The following is a 20,608-nucleotide window of genomic DNA, read 5'->3' on the forward strand; positions in this document are numbered from 1 at the left end:
ACAGCTTTTGGAGCACTCCTTTACACCCCATATAGTGTGTAACCACAGGGAAAGGCATAGTTTAGTAAGACATATATAGAAATATAGATATTATTTTATTTATTTGAGTTTGAACAAATACTTTACGCGGTACAGGTGTATGAGAAGGTTCAACAATGGTTCAGTTATGTACATGATATAAACAAAGTTTTCCTTTAAGCCAACAGCATGAACTTCAATCACCACGGCTGGAATCCTTGCTGGAGGCAAAAAACAAATGTGAAACAAACAAATAAATAATCCAAAAACAACTGACATGAAATGGCATCATGTCTTAGAAGGAAGTCATTCTGCTGTCTTGGATGCAAATGTTTGAAAATGCGTGGCTATTGATAAACATTACTGTATACTGAACTACTGTGACATCCACAGAGCTTGTGTCCTCCAGAAGAGACAAGAGCAGTACTTGTAGTTGAAGTTCGAAAAGAGGTGGAGACTCCATTTCCCCCAGTGCAAGCTTTCAGCATATTAATAACATTGTGTTGTGTGAGAGATATTGCTCAACATGATTTGTACTCCTGGTCAAAGCACCATCGCCATTCTATTGATAGGCTTCTTCATTAGCCTCAGGTCTTGCTTGGTTAACTGCTATATCCACCCTAGAGAGTGTGGGACCGGCGTACTGGGTTTCTGAGGTAGTTTGAGATCTCTCTGTCATAGGAAAGACTGTCTTGGATCCAGAGCTCCAGCTGTGGACAGGCCAGGGAAGCAGCATCTTTATCTGCCAGTCAGTCAGCATCATTCCCTGCATCTCAGGGGCATTGTTTGTGTTCATATCCTGTCAGGCTTTTGCCAAGTAGTGCATTTTTGGACACATAATGGAAAAAAATGCCAAAGAGCAGCTGGACATATATAAGAAAGATGGCGGCCATTGCCTTCTGCTGTGGATCCCCAGCCATGCCGTGGACTGCAGTATGAAGCCCACTAGAAGCCGGCTCTGAGTGGAAACACAGCAGCACCAGTCATTCTACAGCAGCCAAATGTCTTTTTTTTTTCAGGTGATTGTATCTGGTCAGGCCGGGTCCCGAAGATTAATAGGCACATGGATCTGGGCGGCTTTCATACCCACTGGGCAGGATGTGAACAAATCTTGGGCATGGGATCGACTCTCTACAGAGCTTTGTTGCCAGCACACCCAATCGGGCCTGGTACCCTGGAGAGAGAGGCTCATCCGTGCACCCGTGGTAGAGAACCGAATTCTCTGCATTGTCAACTGCATTGTGCAAGCAAGTGCTGTCACTGTAGTCCCTGCAAGTGCTGTCTGGCTGGGCCTCTTCCTCCAGGTTGTAGGCCAGAGAGAGCGTGCAAAGCGGGACACCCGGACTGTCAAGACTGGTTATATCTGGTTGCTGCTGCTCCGGACCGCTCTCTAAATCAGGCGCCTGACCCCAACTCCACTCCTCTTCGTCGATGCCTGAAAGAGGGCAGGGAGGGAGGCTCTCTGCACACTCCAGCACCTCCCCCAACGATTCCTCCCCATCCCTCTCTAGTCTGTAAAACAGCGAGCACCTCTTACTGTAGTCCTGGTCGCCGACGGTCGAGTTGGACATGCTGCTGGTGCTCAGGAAACCCTGCTCGTATCCGCTGTCCAAGCGCAGGCTGCTGCACAGCAGGGCATCGGAGTCCGAGAGGGAGAGAGATGAGATGGGGGCTCTTTTGGGACTCCAGACCACATCCCGGAGCCTGGACCTTCTGCCTGGACCTTCCGTGAGAATCTCCTAGTTAAAGATGTATTGGGGTTATTGTCATGATCCTCTACCTGCTTTTTTGCCACTCTTTCAATACCTTATGGATACCTAAATTCCACAGCGTTGGGAGAAGATACCAGGAAAGGTGAGCAGTCAGCTGCTGCCCGTTAGAAACATACTGTTTGTCCAGCAGGCACTCTGACTGCCCTTTGAATGGAGTTAAGATAGCGGAGAAGGGATTCAGTCTGTGGCTGCTGTGGATGCTTTTTAAACTTGGCCAGTTTGGTCTCTACCTTTCAATACAACAATCACGATGCAGTGCTTTTAACCCTACGTCTGGACTGCTTTAAAGAAAGCTGATAATTTGAAGTGTCGAGGTGTCAAGTTGACTTACTTACCAGTGTTTTAGGAGTCTGGAGGTTAGAGGGCTTGGGCTTCAGGTAGCATTGCACCATCATGTATAGGCTTACTACCAGGAAGAACACTATCAGTAGAAAACAGCTCACAAAACTAACTGGGAGCCAGATGGCTGTCCCGTTCCGACTGGGCAGGAAGATACACGCCTCCTGGGACTGTGGGCTCTCACTGTAGGCTAGCACTTTGGCCTTCACACAGTAGTGGTAGCCCGGAATGAGTCCCTCGAAGGAACAGATGACAGGATCCGAAATATTCATCAGTATTTTCCTCTGCAAAGGACAGAACAGCAGAGAAGCTTTTACATAGGATGTATTGCCCCCGACTCCCTACATGCTGCACACTCCTTGCACTCATGCTGAATATTGGGTTAGCGTACAGAAAGAGCACAGAAAGGTAGGCACTAAGTGTGCAAATCACGCTATCTTTGCCTTGAAGACCTCTGAAAATTACCTGGATGGCCCAGGGGGTGCTTCTCTCATAAAGCTGTACAGTGTACTCAGCGTTTCCCCACTGACTGCTGATGGGGTGTTCGAGTTTGACTTTGACCTCCCGGTGCTGGAGAGACAGCGTGACAATGGGGGGGCTCACCTTTGCTGTTGGGGATAACAGAGGAGGAGGAGATGAGATCAAAAGCCCAGCTCCATGATAGAAACAAGGTTGCAGTGCTTGGTGTAGACAGTACAAGATTTATGGACTCTTAAGACCACTGCACAAATCACTCACTGTACGGTCTCCCAGATATTTACTGTAGTCAGTCCAGTTTACCGTTCCAGTTTGAAGATCAAAGCATACCACTATATATAATGTACAATGATGCTTCCCTTGAGGAGTGCAATTTGTTTCTGCAGGGTAGAAAGAAGAGGGAGAGAAGATAAGGCTTACAGTGACTGTAAGGTTGGACCTGCAGGGTATCAGACCACTTTGAGGTCTCGTTCCTCCGCATGGACTTCACCCTGATGAAGTAGTGTCCATGGATGTCTTCGAAAGTCAGCGGCAGTGTGCAGCTCGTGGACTCGATGCCTCTGCAGCCGTCAACTTCCTTCCATGATTCCCTTAAAAAAAAAAACACATAGAAATAGAAATGGTTGCCCGGTTTTAATTCTAGAATTCTTACATTTGTTTTACAGACTTTTTAACTGGGGAGTAAAGCATAATCTAGAGTCTATAACTATCGTGTGAGAAAGGATTTCGAGGCAGGAGAAAAAAGAAAGCGTGTGTTTCAGTTATATGGTGTCAATTGAAGTTCACCCATTGATGCAGTCCTGTAAAGTACATTTGGTATGCATTCGAGTATTGAAAATAAGCATGGATGTTTCTGTTCGCTCATGTTGAGAGGATTGAGCTGTGCACTAAGGTCCCTTCCTGCTCAGCTTTGCTCTTGTGACACAGCAGGGGATTTTAATTATTTTTGTAATGGGAAATTAGCATTAATATCAATGACTTTCTCATACAACCATTTATCGATGTTTCAGTGACTCCTGTATCTGTAGGAGGAACTGTCAGTCTGTGTTCACGGAGACGGTGAAATGGACTGCAGTTCAGCGAGGTTAGGCAGCAGGGGGCGCTGTCTGTCTCCCATTCAGACTGTACTCACCCCAGGTTTTTCATCTCGATTGTGTAGAGGGTGTCTGTTTGGTTCCTGGCTGCTGGGCTCCAGTACACAACAGCTATGAAGTCCTCTATGGTTAAGGTGAAATTCTCAGGAGGAGACAGCCCGTCTGGAGAGCAGACACATACAGAAATCACAGTGCGAACCACCCCTCCTCAGATCTGCTCATGGCAACAGCAGAACACAGAAATCATGACGGCAGAGCAGGGCTGTAGGTATTTCATTGGAGGCTTAAAATGAAAGGATGCCTATGCACCCTCTTTGAGTCAGAGCAAGTGGTGTCTGGGAGAGTAGGTTCTCTCCTCGCTCTGTAATTCATGTTCACAAAGACACTTGGAGAAATCACTCTGCATTGTGCACACATACAGGAAGTGCTTGACAAAGACAAAAAGAAAAAGAAAGGAAGAAAGAAAGAAATGCAGATGGAAGCAATCCTATTACCTGTCACATTTTTGTTCAGGACAATTGGGGTGTCTGATAAGAATTTAAAGTTAATTCAACTAATGAGTGAAACTGTATACATCACCGGAATCTGTCCATTCAAATGTGCAAAAGCAAAAAATGGAAACAGATCCAATGTGAGTGAAGTATTTTACTGTATTCTCTTCCCAACAGGCACTTGACGTAATTGTGACGTTCTTTTGTGATTGAAATCCAGTTGTGACTTGGATCAACAAGAATACAGCTACTGTTCAATGTGGTTTTGGCATCGATTCATCGAAATGCACGTTGCTTTCAGGTTGAAGAGACGTCGTGAGAAGTGTAGATAAACACAATATCCTCTCAAACAATATCATTTATTTCCCTAACCCCCAAACTGTTTTTATGAATGTATTTTCAGTGACATGTTCAGAAAATGCACAAACTTATCCTTAAATAAAGAGAAAAAAAGTGAAATCATGCAGTTTGTAAGTGTGTATGTATGTGTGCATACATATATATAGTAGTGTTGTAGGCTTTTTACTACTTGGAGGGATTCAGAGGTAAAACAACAGCTTGATTATGGAGCAAAGCAGCTTTTTAAAGTGCAAAACACAGCTGAGCCAACCAGTCAGAGGCGTATCAGGAAGGGTTATCAGGTAATCAGCCAATCAGATGTAGTTATATACAGCTTATTAATAGCACACGATACTCCGTTAAATAAAGTAATTTCAACCAACAATGTACCTGTTTGGGGTTTTCATTCTAGAATTATCCATTCTATTTGCAAATCCAATCAATTTTCAATGTAAATTCAATGTGGAATAAAGAAGTTGAAACAACTAATGTATTTTGCCTGCTGGGTTGTTTTTGGTGACGGATCCTTTAAATGAATTTACGGTAGCATACAACAGTAAAACCACATTTCAGTATGTTTTTTACCATTGCAAATTTACTGCAAGGAACTTTAAGAGGGGTCCCTATAGTTTATGTGTTCAGAGGAGTGAAAAAAGGCACAATAACAAAAATTAAATTCACACACACACACACACACACACACACACACACACATACTTCACAATATAGGCACAGACATTGCAGTGAATTGGGCTCTCGAGTTAATACTAATAGAGCTAAAGAACTAATACTTTTACTAGGACTGGCGCTGGAAACTGTATTTTCATGCTCTAATTGTACTATGTTTATTGAAAAGTATATGTTTTCCGACACCCTGGATAAGGCCAGCAACAACAACAATAATAATAAAAATAAGTTATAGAAAAGACTGTTTCCATACTATTTTCATAACATGAATCTATAAAGCATCTGGGAATAAATACATACATACATACATCATTGCACCAATCAATCAATCAATCTATCATCAATTCACAAACAGGGTCTTGACCTGAGGACGTCAGTTGACCCCACAGCAGGTAGAAGAATAAAGCCCAAGCGAGGGTCTTCCTCCTCATCCTTTCAGGGCCTGGTCAGGGCCTCCACTCATTCTCTCCACAGTCACTGGGCTCCTGGGCTGCTGCTCACAGATGGACAACCTGGGCAGAGGTCCACCACCAGGTACATCTGGAACAGAAGGAAATGCCTCTTGGGTACTTGGACACATGCAGGTGTTGACATATACAAGATATAAGAACATTTCTTTGTCTTGCATTTCATGCCACTGTGGATTTATAATAGAGTACATTTATGAAGCGATACATGTTAAACAGGTCATGTGGACCTGAAAAAGAGAGGGAGCTGCACTACCAATACAAATTTAACTAATAGTAATCTTTACAAATATTGAAATAACTAACAATTTTATATTGTCTATGTATTCATTGTAAGAAGACTTTATTTAATGTAGTATATTGTAGAGTACAATAAATATCTTGTAATATATATCTGAATAACATATCACACTCATATTATACATATTCATATTACACACTATTCCACCACAATATTACACATATTATATCACATATTATATCTCACTCATATTACAAACGATGAAGTTATAATCTAAGCACTCCCTTCTCACAGGCATAGGATAGTTTTGTGACACTTTGCTTATGTTGTATATGGCTCAGACAGTAAGGTCAGCACATTAAACCCCAGAAGACCTGGGTTTGAGTCCCCCCATGGCCAGAATGGAAGAGTATGTTAAACATGATATATCCCTACAGATGTGTTTGGCTTATGGCTTTATTAGTTTCAATATTCATGTACTAGCATTATCATATTGTAGCAGATCTGAAGACATCTTAAGAAGCCAGGGCCATTTGACGTTGTGGTTAGATCACAGCAGTGTAGTTTGTGAAACCTGGGTTCAAATCTCATTGTGGATGAAACCCTAAAGTCTGTTAAACATGCCATATCTGTCTAAATATGCTTGGCCCCTTACATTGCTGCTTGCAGCTACATTTATTATTTTTTCTATCCTTTGTGTTTTGTGGATTCTTTTTCAGTAAGGATGTCACTTGGTGTGGCCAAACAGATGTTCAGATTTAGATGCACTCGTTGAAAAGAGCTATGGTATATTTAAGTTTGCTGGTTTTATTTATGGTGTGAAATAAGGATAATCTGTAAAGGTTAATGAGTTTTTTTTAAACCATTTGTGATAACCAAGTTTATGTCATGCTCTTTTAAGAGAATTGAAACAGAAATCACTGAAAATGAATGTATTGGCTCTTTCTCTGCATATGCCACTGGGGTTTTTCATTTCTACAAATGGACCAGTTCTTACTGAAAGACGAACGTGAATAATAACTACTTGTTCCTATTTGTTTATTTTTCAGTAGATCAAGGAAACATTCTCTTTCCCTATTCCAGATACACTTCGAACAAAGATCTGTTTCTCACTGTTGTTACGCTTATCCTAAGGTTAAAATCTAGACTGCAGTTATTGTTCGTATCTCATTGCAACTGGAGGAGTTATCTAGAGTCGTGTATGGGATATGCGCGTGTGTTTGTAGTCAGCATTTTAAAACTCTTTGATTGCCTTATACAGTGAGGGAAAAAAGTATTTGATCCCCTGCTGATTTTGTACATTTGCCAACTAACAAATAAATGATCAGTCCATAATTTTAATGACAGAATTACAACAACAAAATCCAGAAAAACGCATTTCAAAAAAGTTATACATTGATTTGCATGTTAATGAGGGAAATAAGTATTTGATCCCCTATCAATCAGCAAGATTTCTGGCTCCCAGGTGTCTTTTATACAGGTAACGAGCTGAGATTAGGAGCACTCTCTTAAAGGGAGTGCTCCTAATCTCAGCTCGTTACCTGTATAAAAGACACCTGTCCACAGAAGCAATCAATCAATCAGATTTCAAACTCTTCACCATGGCCAAGACCAAAGAGCTGTCCAAGGATGTCAGGGACAAGATTGTAGGCCTACACAAGGCTGGAATGGGCTACAAGACCATCGCCAAGCAGTTTGATGAGAAGGTGACAACAGTTGGTGCGATTATTCGCAAATGGAAGAAACACAAATTAACTGTCAGTCTCCCTCGGTCTGGGGCTCTATGCAAGATCTCACCTCGTGGAGTTTCAATGATCATGAGAACAGTGAGGAATCAGCCCAGAACTACACGGGAGGATCTTGTTAATGATCTCAAGGCAGCTGGGACCATAGTCACCAAGAAAACAATTGGTAACACACTACGCCGTGAAGGACTGAAATCCTGCTGCGCCCGCAAGGTCCCCCTGCTCAAGAAAGCACATGTACAGGCCCGTCTGAAGTTTGCCAATGAACATCTGAATGATTCAGAGGAGAACTGGGTGAAAGTGTTGTGGTCAGATGAGACCAAAATCGAGCTCTTTGGCATCAACTCAACTCGCCGTGTTTGGAGGAGGAGGAATGACCCCAAGAACACCATCCCCACAATCAAACATGGAGGTGGAAACATTATGCTTTGGGGATGTTTTTCTGCTAAGGGGACAGGACAACTGCACCGCATCAAAGGGACGATGGACAGGGCCATGTACCGTCAAATCTTGGGTGAGAACCTCCTTCCCTCAGCCAGGGCATTGAAAATGGGTCGTGGATGGGTATTCCAGCATGACAATGACCCAAATCATACAGCCAAGGCAACAAAGGAGTGGCTCAAGAAGAAGCACATTAAGGTGCTTGAGTGGCCTAGCCAGTCTCCAGACCTTAATCCCATAGAAAATCTGTGGAGGGAGCTGAAGGTTCGAGTTGCCAAACGTCAGCCTTGAAACCTTAATGACTTGGAGAGGATCTGCAAAGAGGAGTGGGACAAAATCCCTCCTGAGATGTGTGCAAACCTGGTGGCCAACTACAAGAAACGTCTGACCTCTGTGATTCCCAACTTGGTGGGTTTTGCCCCCCAAGTCGAAGGGGTCAAATACTTATTTCCCTCATTAACATGCAAATCAATTTATAACTTTTTTTTCTGGATTTGTTTGTTGTTATTCTGTCTCTCACTGTTAAAATACACCTACCATTAAAATTATAGACTGATAATTTCTTTGTCAGTGGGCAAACGCACAAAATCAGCAGGGGATCAAATACTTTTTTCCCCTCACTGTACCTGTCTCTAGATACAGATCAGTGCTGCTGTGAACCTGAATGAAAATCCTTGAGGCCAAACAACATGGATGTAAACAAATTATTCTACAAGTCAGTACAAACATTGGTTAAAGCAATGGGATAACTCTGTCCTGTTTTGATTAGTCTATGTGAAAAACCCATTGCAATTAAATTAAAAGAAAACATAAGAATGTGAATATTAATCTTATTCTGTCAACCCAGTCAACAGAGTTAATATATATGGGTAAAACTCAGCCATCACCCCCCCAGAGAGGAGAATACATTAGTATCACATTAAATATGTCAAATACAATATGAGTAATAATCAGAGTATAAGCAGACTCCCTAATAGTCAATCGTCCTCATTTAACCAGTGAAAGTCCCGGTACTCTAAACACTCTTTGTGTATACCGCTGCTCAACAATAAAACAATATACACTTTTCTTCCATGTAAAAAGTAAACATTTTCCATACACTCACCCAGTCCTGGTAGACTAAGTCCCAGTGAGGCGAGTCTCGCGGACGATTAGGCAGCAAGTGGTGTTTTGCAGAACTCACACTAGGAAATCGTTTGTGAAGAGAAGAGAGAGTGTGTGAGAGAGCGAGAGAGACAGACAGACAAGAAACAGAATGGGCTGAAGCACAAGTTTCAGCGTTGTGAGCAGGTAGGAACAAGCTGTTCTCGCTGTGAAGGAATGAGGGATGTTGACGATATTGGGAGCAAGAGAGAGAGAGAGAGACAGCCAATGAGAGAGAGAGAGAGTCTTTTACAACAATGCACAATGCAGGTATCGCCTTGGGGGACAGGGACAGACACACCTCTGACTGAACATACTCATGCCACACAGCCCTTAACTATCCAGTGAGCACGATACCATTGAACAGCAAGGACCGGCACAAATAAATTAATAAAAGGGAAGGGTACCTATTTCCCACAATTTAGTCTTTAAAAGTTAAGTCCTTTGTGTGTTGATGATTGTTCACCTTCAAGGGTGAATACCGTGTAATACAACAGTTCAATGTAAGTGAGGATTATATTTGGGTTTACTACAGTGGTCCTCTGCCCCATTCTTCAGAATACTCTTGGCCCAACAAACCGGTTACGAAACTATCAGGTGAGCATTGCAACTTCCTAAACTTCAAAAGCTCACTTTGATTTTGGGAAACAAAACTCTTTTACCACCAACTCGTTTACACTTCTGTGTATGTTGGCAAAACAGGTACTTTGTGGTCTTGATGGGATATCAGGTCCAGGGACACACAACACTGCTGTGCATCTGAAACCCACTGTGTAACTCACTTGTGAGTGTGTGAATTCTCCAGCTGTTTCCCAGGGACTGAGAGCGCTTACGTTACACTGTTAACCAGCAGAATAAAAGCCACATACCAAGGTGCTCACCCCCACCTGCGATTCCAGTTCTGCTGGTTCTTGAAACAGGTTTCAGATTGTGTGTCAAACAGCCCTTTAGGGGTTTACATTTGTGTGTTTGTCTTCCAACAGAAGCATTCACAGCCGTTTCTGGATTTAACACTCTTGTGAGCAGCCTGGTGGTGAGGCAGTATTCATTTTAATCAGAAAAGACCTCCATGCAAAGCAGGTTGACTTTTGTACCCTTTAAAACTTGTCTACCTTGTCTATCTTCTTAAAAATGACACAAATCTTATCATCTGCAAAGATGGGAAAGCCCACAAGAATGACTGTAGCCCACATGGAGTCCAATTTCTACCTTTTTACCAGGGTTTAATTTGATCTCCCATTTTGAGGATGTTAGCACTCCGGCACCTCCTCATCACATTAAAAAAATGGAACTTGCACCTTTATTTATTTATTTTAAACCCTGTCAGAGTAGGCATAATAGCCTCTGATTATGGTTAAATGCATGGGAAGTGCGTTATATTGATGTTAAGCTTTAAGTTATCACACTAAGCGCTCCACTACCTCCACTCCCCCTCGTATCTGCACTCTGTCCCTTTCACATTGTACTCCAGGATCTCATGATTTACAAATTAAGCGCTGCTTTTTACTACACTTCCATCTTTAAATTAGTAATTTTGTTTCTTTGCCTTTGTTTGTTTTATTTCTGGTGGCATTTCTCTGTAGCTGGAGTCTGTGCTTCTAATGCAGTCATCACCCGACAGCTTATCTCATACATCTACTAAAACAACACTCAACTGGAGAGGAAAATAACTGAGTTATAAAAATACGTAGTTCCTCAAACCTTTCTCAGAATGTGCACATCAAGGTGCACACTTCAAAATGCCGACTGAGAATAAAACAAACAAACAACAAAAATGCAAATTCAAACAAGAAATAAGAAAGAAAGTGTAACTGAAGGTGCTCTTCCAAAAATACACAGACAAAGATCCAATGTTAGTCATACAACACTATGCATCAAAATATGTCATCAAGAATGTAGTAGCTGGCTTTGCATGTCCTACCGCACGTATGAAGGTTTCCGCTCAAATTGACTTTTTCATGGGCATCTGGGGATTGTCATTTAAAGACAAGGCTCTGCACTTTTTACAATTTCATTTTTTAATTAATTTTGTAGACCAATCACTTTGGATCCATCGCTGGCCCAGATGAGTCCCAATGCAGGTTTAAAGGTCTTTGAAGGCTAAAGAGTTTGCTTGAGTTTGTTCCAAATGGTCTCTATTTGACTCAATTAGCCCAAATACCTGATTCAATCATCAAGCAAGGTCTCTAAGTCTTAACAAATTGAAGAATTAAGGGTAACTTAATTGAAGCCTTGGTGTACTGGTTTGGTCACCCTTTGTCTCTTAAGTGACATAAAGCATCTGACAATAAGCACAGGTCATTGGTTCTCAATAGATACTACAAATAGCCATAGGATTGTGAGGGAGGAACATTACACGGTTGTACAAAAAGTCTGAGCACCCTTTTGAAAGTGATGAAAAACAAACAATTGCAAAAACTAATACAAAGTGAGGCACAGATAGTAAGAGCACAAAGGTATAGATAAAAAAGTGAACTATATATTTTATGCAAATGAGACTACTGTAACAGTCACGTAACACCAAATAAACCTTTATCAGTACAGAAGAGGCTGGCAGACATAAGTCAGTACAGCAGGTGTCTTTATTTCACATTGGAGTTGACTGTCCCTCTACACAAACTGCCGAATAGTGACACATCGCAACAGCTGGCCAGGACTCTGAGAGGGACTACAAACGTGTCCTTTATGAAACCGAAAACAATGGAAGGATAGGCAAGCAGTGTCTATTGAGGAAAATTAGGAACATTGTGGTACATCTGCATTTATTTAATATATTAAGGAACAACATACACAAAAAAGAATGATGGTTAAACAAATAAATACATTAAAAACAGTCAAATAAACACAATATCTGCTTTTACAAGACAATACAGACTCCTTGTGCAACACAGAATAAATATAAGGCAATACTTGCTCAATATGCTTATTGTGCCAATTCAGGTAACAAGGCAATATTCCTTGAAATCATGATCTTTGATTGCTTAAGCAGCTAAGAATAATATTTCTCATTATAATCAGTTATACCCCAAGGCTTGGTAAAAGGGAAAAGAGGTGGGGAAGTTTATCAGTGCAAGACAGGCACCTAGAAGATTAAGGGAAGGTCTGAAGGGAATGTCCTACTGAGAGACTGAGGAACTGAACCTTTTCACCCTGGAACAGAGGAGACTACGTGGGGACTTGATCCAAGTCTTCAAAATCATGAAAGGCATCGACCACATCAAACCAGAGGAGCTTTTCCAGATCAGCAGGGACACACGCACCCGGGGACACAAATGGAAATTGGGCTTCAAGGCATTCGAGACAGAAAACAGGAGACACTTCTTCACACAGAGAGGCGTCACAATCTGAACAAACTCCCCAGCGATGTGGCTGAAGAGACAATTTGGGAACATTCAAATCACTTGGATCACTTAATGGACACCAAATGAGCATGATGGGTCGAATGGCCTCCTCTCGATATTCCACTTTCTTATGTTCTTATTAAAGCTTTCCCCAGCACACTATGCGACACTAATACGCTTCCCCCTCCTACTTAATTTCAAATAAATTTAAAGGCGTTCCACTGTGCACTTGAAAAGCTTGAGCTACAATTAATTTAAACATAAACAAACTGCCGAACATCATGAAAGAGGGAGAGCAACAACATTAATGACTGGACCATAATGCTTCCAGGTAATCATGCGGCTGAATGACCCTCCCGGCTGGTTTAATCATGTGTGTTTGACCAGAATAGGACAAATTGCACAGCACACATTCTACTGCTCATAGGAATCAGTCCTCCTGGGGTAAAACGACACCTGATGGCACATTAACTGTTTTAGTAGTCTGAACCTCCCCAAAATGAACACAATTTAAAACAACAACAACAGAAGACAAACAAAGCCGTACAGCAACATGAAACCCTGTTCACTCTGATAAGAACACCAGAAAATCCCTGGTTTAACTTTAGAGGATTATATATTCATTATATAGTCTGGATATTTATATGAAAACAGATATTTTAATGTAATATATAGTATGCATGTGATGTTTTTATTGAATTACAGTTATAGGGGGGCTTGGGATCGGTGTTTCATTGCTGACAGTAACCAAATGACAATGGGAGGAAAAAACTAATTAAAAACCAAACACAAATTCCTCACCATCAACATTTGAATTCTGATTTATATCTGGATGCCTCATAATGTAAAGAACAATGGGGACATTCACTTTGTTCTCTTTTCCAAAGCAAATGGCCTTGCCTGTGTGAAGCTGCTTTCCCTAAAGTGCACCTGAGCTGAGCAATGAACAATTTCAGTCGAGTGGGTAGAATATGAAATGTAGTCTCGATGCAAGTATATTTCTTAATATCTCAGACTTGCCGAATCCTGGGACACCTGCAATTGTGCTTCCAATGGATGTTCAATTAGGAATAAGGCCAAAGGCTCTGAAGAAAGCTTTGCTTTTCTGCCTTTGGTCTCCCATCGATTAAACTGTCGGTTACACATTCAAAACAAGGAGATCAAATTGCACTGAAACTCGTTCCTCGATAAAGCCCATTTCTTTGTCTGTTTAGTCACTGTAAGTACAGAGGGTAACTTCTATGTGTAAAATATATATTGCACAAAAACATAAAACTTCAATCTATTGCCTATTTCTTCAAGTTACAGGATACAATCTTGATTGCAAAGGAATGGACTCCTAGACTATAGGAATAAAGTGCAAAAAAAAACAGGATTGCTAGAACTGAATTGCCCTCAGTGAAATGGAATTTGTATGATTAATACATTACTGTGACTCTTGCTCTCATGACTACCTTATTTTTGCCTATTTTACTATCCCCACTGTGGCAATTCCTTACTCAGAGGTTCTTCGGATATATCCTTTTTTCGGATCTAATAGAGACACTTCAGAGCATTTAACTGAAGTGTAGGGTTGGCGGTTTAACTCCACTCCATATTCCTGCATTGACAGAGGTAACTGTCCAATTGACTGACCTGCAGTGGTGGAAGAGTGCCCAGCACTGGTTCTATACTGCCCCAGACCAGCAGGATTTAATGGTCAATCTTCAATCATAGATTTACAAAAACATGGAAACATTTCAAGCCGACCGAATACGCAGGAGTTTGGTCAAAATCCGAAGATCACTCGACACAAACGCCCAGATACTCTTTAGCTAATTTGACTGGTCTGGCAACAGCTGACAAAGGCCTAGATGCTTCTCTCCTCGGGACCCAATCCGGACGGGGACAGCCTTGTTCTTACACTACAGGCCAAGCCAAGCTCAGGGTTTCTGGTAGTTCGGAAGAGGACTCCGAGAGCGGAAGGGTGGAAGTCTACAGAGGTGGGTCGGTTAGAGCAGGGTTCATTTGACGCAGTCCTCCTGGATTGCCAAGACTCCAGAGCTGCACACCAACAACCCAGAGCTCCCCCCTTCCTTTCAGTGTTGAAGCTCTAGTCTCTGGACCGGGTCTGCCACAGCCCTCCCACCCCTGCAGATCTGCAGCCGTGGGTGGACAGGCCGGAGCGACCCGGCATCGCAGTCTCCCACGGTGCGTCTGGACTCGAGAGCTCCAGGGAGCGGCTGCTGTCTGGCGTGTGGGGCGGCTAGCCCACGGTGACGCCCAGCCCGCACTGCACCTTGTCCCCCCGGTGGTTGACGAACGCCCCCAGCGTCAGGACAGCGGGCAGAGGGGAGAGGCGCTTCTCCAGGACGCCCCCGATGATGCACCGGCTGTCCAGCATCCCTGCAAGAGATCAAACACCCCAAAAAATCTGAAACCCATAAACACGATCCCTTACAAATCGCACAAATCTGAAAATATGGCACAGGTTACACTTGTAAGCCTCCCTTTGGACTTTTCCACATTTAATTGTGTGACAACATAGAATCAGATCTCTAAAGCAATTCCTAGCGCTGTACCTTCCCTACTTGACCCCCCACCCCAATAATTTTCTCCTCCGACCGTTCTTGTCACCGGCGCTCCTACCTCGGAAGACCATGTTGGCTTCGGGGAGGTCCAACCGGTAGCCGAAGGAGAAGGTGGTCTCGCGAGTCCTCGTGCTGGCCTCAAACTCCACACCCACCTGGATCTGTCCAACCAACACAAGAGCACAGGGATGCTGGTCACAAAACAAAGATCTCAAGCCGTGATTCCCACACGCAAACGTTCAGAACTGATGAGCGTGACGGTGTCTCGTCAGTGGGTCAGACGGACACAGAGAGAGCAACGTCCTGGAGTCACATTGCAGCAGCCTGTACTCCACCTGTTTGTTGGCTCTGTGGTAGTAACTGGCGTGGGCCCCTCCTTTCCCAGCATTCAAAGTCGCCACCCAGTTTGGACCTTGTAAAGAAAACAGCAGAGTACCATTCAGTCTACACAACACAGAGACAGAACCACAGGCTTTTCTTTTTAGAGCAGGGTACAGGGGACCACTGTATGTCCCGATGCCACGTCGTGCTGCATCACCTACCCGAGTACTGCCCCGCCAGCGTGAGGATGCCCCCTTCCTCTGCCCGACCCCGGTGGTACACCAGTTCCCCTCCCAGCACCAGTTGCGGTGACACACTCTGGAGGAAGTGTGCGACCATGATTACTGTCCCCCGGAAAAACACAACAGACAGTGAGGAAAGGGTTACTCTGGGACCAGCGCAACCTGTCCAAAGCCTTGAATCATTAAAGCTACTTAAATCATTAAAGCTAGGGTGTGTCCCAGAACATAGAGGCTATTGTTAGACTTTAATTATAGTATGACTGTACTTTAAGAACGCAAAGATAAGTGGATCACAAACACAGATATTGTTGCAAAGAATGTGATTTTGCTAGCTTTTAGATCACAGACTATGACCCCTCTAAAGCCGAACTGTAGTCTGTACACAACCGCGGTGAAGCTCAAAACTGCTTTACATGGCGCAATACCAACATTCCTGAAACAACCAGTCACTTGGAGCGTATGACATATGCTTGATCTGTACGTGGTCAGACAACAGAGGCCGATCCACGCCACGTCCTGTCTGGTCCAGAGAGCTCAGCCGATCGGGCTCACCTGACTCCTTGAGGACGTCCGGGTTCGCCAGGGTGCAGGCGGCGGTGAAGTCGCTGCCCCGATACTCAGTCTCGAACTGCCAGGTGACGAACTGGGACTGCTGGGTCTAACGCACAGAGAGAGAAGGCAGATCGGTCCCGACCTTCTCGTCTTTTCCTCGCTGAGCGTGCTCATGTCTCATTAAGGAACCAGACAGAAGCGGACCGAATTGGCGCGGCAGGTGGCATTCAGTGAGAAGGCCAGGAGATACTTTGGAACATTTTGAATGAGGCTTGGCTTGTTCTAACCCCCTCTTTTGCTAATACACCCAAGCTGTTAAATCAACACACACGATTTGTCACTGCAGTTCCAAAAACAAAGCCCAATCGTTGAGGGACACTAGGAAGTCATTAAAATGGAAGGAATTTATGTAGAATCTGGTATTTAAATACAAGAACTGTTTCAAAGCCTGTCTCTATTTAGACCACTACTCTGAGTATTACATAACTAAGTCTAACTAAATCTTAGCTAAGGGAATCTATTCTCCTCCTTGGCCCTCAGAGCACTTTTGAGCATTTCTCTGCATTTTTAAAGTTCCTCAGCGCTCTCCTGTAGCAGAACGTAAAATAATTTGCATTGTGCTCAGGATAAACCTGTCTAGCGGATTAAATTGATTCAATAATTAAATTATGTGAAGCAGTACACACTGAAATAAAATGTTAAGCCAGCAACGACTTAAAAACATAATATCATACATCTTGGATTTAAAGTAAGTAGATTCACTGAGTAATTGGGAGTCTGTTGTTACTCTGAGATTAATTATTATATAGATCAATGGCTTATTCTGGTGGGTATATTTTACAAATTAATGAACTATTGTGTACTAGATCATTAGAATGTTAAAGGGAGAACTGACTATATCAGCCTAATTAGAGCACAATAAAACGTCTACTCCTACTCTGCCGGTCTGGTCTTTGTCGATTGGCTCACCTGAAAGACTGCTTTGGCTCGGATTCGCTCGCTCAGGTGTAGCAGAGAGTGAGCGTTCAAACTGCCAGAAGAGTCCATCTCCCCAATCAGGATGGGGGAGTCCTGCCGAGAGAGGAAGAGTGTGCGTTTGTTGACTGTAGGTCACCGCAATTTAGCAGCTAATTTGTATCAAAACGTATGTATTTCATCCTTGAACTTAATTATTTATCTGCCAAGGAAGGATTCTTCTGTGCTTTAGGGTTAATCACAGAAGTATTTAACCTTTAATTGAGAACTCGCTGATTTATGACTTCTCTCTCACTGTGGATGAGCTGTTTTCTAGCCATAGGCGTTTTGTTCAGTGCATTTAACTCACTTTCCTACCCATACATATTAGAAAGGAAGCCAGTACCAGACTACTCTCATTAATGATGAAAGATGAAAGAAGATGAAAAGGCAATACAAATAGCAGCTGAACTAGATCTGGCCTTTGTTTTAACATGAAGACATATGATTAAAAAACAAACAAAACCAATTTTAACTTATATTTAATTACTTTTGAACTCCATTCATCCACATCTGACCAATTGTAAACACGGGAGAGTGTTCTTCAGTCAAATCCTTGCTCCTTCTGTTAACGACTCATTCACGTGCATATTTTTAAAGTCTGACTGGAATTCAAAAGCTAGGTTTTACGAACTCGACGGCTCCTTCTGCACAGGGGGACACAACTGGTGCCTGACATTTGACGAGACGAGAGGGACATTTGGCAGTAACCCTCATCTAGGACTTTATTATATGGAAAAAGGTTCATCTGAGGCCCTGACAGAGATAAGGCACTGCTGCTTGCTCACCACTTGTTTGCTGTCCGTGTCTGACTGCAGGTAGGAGGCGTGGAAGCGGTAGTTCGACGGCCCCACGGCACTGAGGTGGAAGGTGTGGCTCACCTGGAACAACAGTCAGAGAGAACATTACAAACAAACAGAGCGACTCGTGATAGTTAATGACTTGGCAAGGTACAGCCGACATGCTTTGTCTAGAACCATCTTGTCTGAGGGTAACCTTTCAGATCATGGGAGGGGGCATGTGCTGTGGTACCTAAGGGGGGGAGAGTGGAGGGGATGGAAAGTAGACACATTTGCAGAAGAAAGACCTTTCCTGGCATTTACAGGACATTAGGGATGTGACCCACATTAGCCATGATCTTTTCTCCTTAGCAGCAGTTTCCAAACCTACATAAACAACTCAGATGCTCTGCGTGAGTCGGGCAAAAGAGGAAAACTCAGGCTGAGATGGGGACAATACCCGCAAGATGGGCAAAAAGAAAGTCCAAACCTACAATGAAGTTGATATTGAAAGGGGTATCTTGTAACCCTACCACTCACTTTAAGCCATTTTAACTTCTTTTACTTACAAATGGTTTGGTTCTACTTTTTCTAAGAGTATGCTTAATGATTTGCAGGAATTAGTATCAGGCCCAGAGCTCGGGCACAGAACTACTTACAGGATTAGACTGCTCGACTTCACTTACCCACTTAATTGCATGAGAACAATGCAGTAGACTGCCCTGCCTATGCACATTTCCGGCAAACACTGGCATTTTACCCAAATGTGAATGTGAAAGCAGCCCTCTCTGAGTTGCTGGAAGGTCTCTTAAATATTCCTGCCCCAGTTCATTATCGTAAGCATCTTGGATGCCACTGGTTTATTTACTCAGCTGACTAGATGTCGAGGTATGTCACGCCAAGAATGAGAATGAGAACCGGGATCGACAGGAAAGACAGGAACGGCTCGTGTCCGGCATCTCACCTTGAAGAAACTGCTTATGGTCTTGTTGATGATCAGCTTGACACCTTCAGTCTGCTGTGGAAAGACATCTGGAGAAGGAAGGAAGATGATAACAAAATTGAAAATTAAAATCCCCCCCACGCTGGTGCTTTACCACACTATTTAAGTTTAAGGAAGATTATATTTATTTTACGACGTTGTTTATGAAGGTGCTTTTCCTTGATGCCTGTTTTGCATCCGTTTCGTTTACCAGAAATTGCGGCTTTAGTGAGAGGCAGGCTGTTGTGGAGCAGTGGAGCAGTAACACAAAGACAGGACGTACTGTAATGAAAATAAGGTAAAACCCCCCAAAACAATTGATATTTTGTGTTTGGAATCCTGTCACTCATGAAAGCTTAAATGTCTGAGACTGTGAGTAATGTGCATCTTATTCCACCTATTTCAAGATACAGAATGCTTTCCATTCCATCAGACCCATATGCACATTGTAGTGTCATCCTGAGTCAGTAATAACATGAAGTACGTAAGGCAACAGTCTCTTCTGCTTCCCTGCAGCTCCAGTACCTTTGCAGCTCCGGTGCAGGCCGTCAAAGCCCCCCGGGTTGGGTAGTCGCCCTTCTCTCCTGTCCCAACGTGAGAGGGGCCGGTCCTGCGGGAACGGGGAGTTCAGGCGAGCAGGGCGAGAGGACAGGGCCAGGACACTGCCCATGGGGGCCAGCAGGGGACGACAATGTGCAACCTAAACTGCAGGCACCTGAGGGAACAGACACTGTTATGTATTAGGTGTTGCTATTTATAAGGGAACTGGACTGAATTGACTTATTTTAAAAAATAAGTTAAAACCTCATTTATCTGGTACAGAGACTGCAAACACATTAATAGTGTCACTTCAGTGATGCAATGCTGACTGTATAACTGTCTATTGGAAAGAGCATTTCAATTACAGATGCGTGAAACCTTACTATAGGACATCAACATTTGAATTTAACCCATCCCCAAAATGCATAATTATATTAACAGTTTGGACATGACTGTAACAAATATAGGTATAATTGTTAATTTCTTCAGATGCTATTTCTAATAAAATATTGGAAAACATTTAACATGACCAAGTGTATTTATGTGAATGATTTCTAGCTCTGATATGACATTGAATGCAGACCAAACCATAACTGCATTATTAAAAAATAAATAAATAATAAAAAAAGCATTTTACAGCAGCGTGTCAAGTGTCACCGTTTGAGTGTTACTATTTTCCATTTCCAAAATAAAAATAACAGGTTTCATTGATTTGATATAAAAAGAAAATGGGTTTTATTTATTGACACATTTCGACAGCGGTTGCGACAAGGCGACAGCTACAAAGTTACCTTTCTATAAATAATTAATCATACTTACGGGTTTAAAATGGCATTTTCTGTGCAACAACCAGTGATCAGAGTCCTACGCGTGTAATGTGCATGACAGTCCTTGTAGGATTGATACCGAGAGGAAAGGTTAAACACCAAGCAAAAAAATGAATGGGATGCTTATTATACAAGAGCATCCTTTGCCAAATTCCTGCCTCAGACGGAACTGGAGCGACCTCGGTG

At 42.8% G+C, this 20,608-nt stretch overlaps 2 protein-coding genes across 3 annotated transcripts; both read right to left on the reverse strand.

The window, feature by feature from the left end:
- Positions 1–82: 82 nt before the first annotated feature.
- On the reverse strand, positions 83–9,456 carry crfb12 (cytokine receptor family member B12). Its single transcript, XM_066710188.1, has 7 exons — positions 9,217–9,456; positions 5,582–5,757; positions 3,739–3,862; positions 3,027–3,196; positions 2,595–2,737; positions 2,126–2,413; positions 83–1,757 (listed from the first exon to the last, which is right to left on the reverse strand). Exons 2-7 carry the CDS (start codon positions 5,646–5,648, stop codon positions 1,071–1,073), a joined length of 1,479 nt encoding a protein of 492 aa, XP_066566285.1. The 5' UTR covers positions 5,649–5,757; positions 9,217–9,456; the 3' UTR covers positions 83–1,070.
- Positions 9,457–11,818: 2,362 nt separating this feature from the next.
- LOC136753817 (mitochondrial import receptor subunit TOM40B) lies at positions 11,819–20,579 on the reverse strand. 2 transcript variants are annotated; one of them, XM_066710207.1, is made up of 10 exons: positions 20,415–20,579; positions 19,581–19,770; positions 19,038–19,105; positions 18,083–18,175; positions 17,250–17,351; positions 16,281–16,386; positions 15,708–15,830; positions 15,501–15,577; positions 15,224–15,326; positions 11,819–14,980 (listed from the first exon to the last, which is right to left on the reverse strand). In XM_066710207.1, exons 2-10 carry the CDS (start codon positions 19,723–19,725, stop codon positions 14,841–14,843), a joined length of 957 nt encoding a protein of 318 aa, XP_066566304.1. In that variant the 5' UTR covers positions 19,726–19,770; positions 20,415–20,579; the 3' UTR covers positions 11,819–14,840. The 2 variants fall into 2 exon arrangements, with proteins under 2 accessions (XP_066566304.1, XP_066566311.1); XM_066710214.1 differs by having other exon boundaries at positions 19,581–19,785.
- Between the last annotated feature and the right edge of the window lie 29 nt (positions 20,580–20,608).

This window comes from Amia ocellicauda, chromosome 1, assembly GCF_036373705.1.
Source record: "Amia ocellicauda isolate fAmiCal2 chromosome 1, fAmiCal2.hap1, whole genome shotgun sequence".
NCBI lineage: Eukaryota > Metazoa > Chordata > Actinopteri > Amiiformes > Amiidae > Amia > Amia ocellicauda.

Coding starts and splice junctions, on each gene's coding strand:
- crfb12 (XM_066710188.1), bottom strand. CDS start 5,648: ATGAGGAGGAAGACCCTCGCTTGGGCTTTATTCTTCTACCTGCTGTGG. Junction 2,414..2,594: donor GCACCCCCTGGGCCATCCAG/GTAATTTTCAGA, acceptor TGTCCTTTGCAG/AGGAAAATACTGATGAATAT. Junction 1,758..2,125: donor TCCAGACTCCTAAAACACTG/GTAAGTAAGTCA, acceptor ATCTTTAACTAG/GAGATTCTCACGGAAGGTCC.
- LOC136753817 (XM_066710207.1), bottom strand. CDS start 19,725: ATGGGCAGTGTCCTGGCCCTGTCCTCTCGCCCTGCTCGCCTGAACTCC. Junction 18,176..19,037: donor CCATAAGCAGTTTCTTCAAG/GTGAGATGCCGG, acceptor CTGTTGTTCCAG/GTGAGCCACACCTTCCACCT. Junction 15,831..16,280: donor GGACGTCCTCAAGGAGTCAG/GTGAGCCCGATC, acceptor TCCGGGGGACAG/TAATCATGGTCGCACACTTC.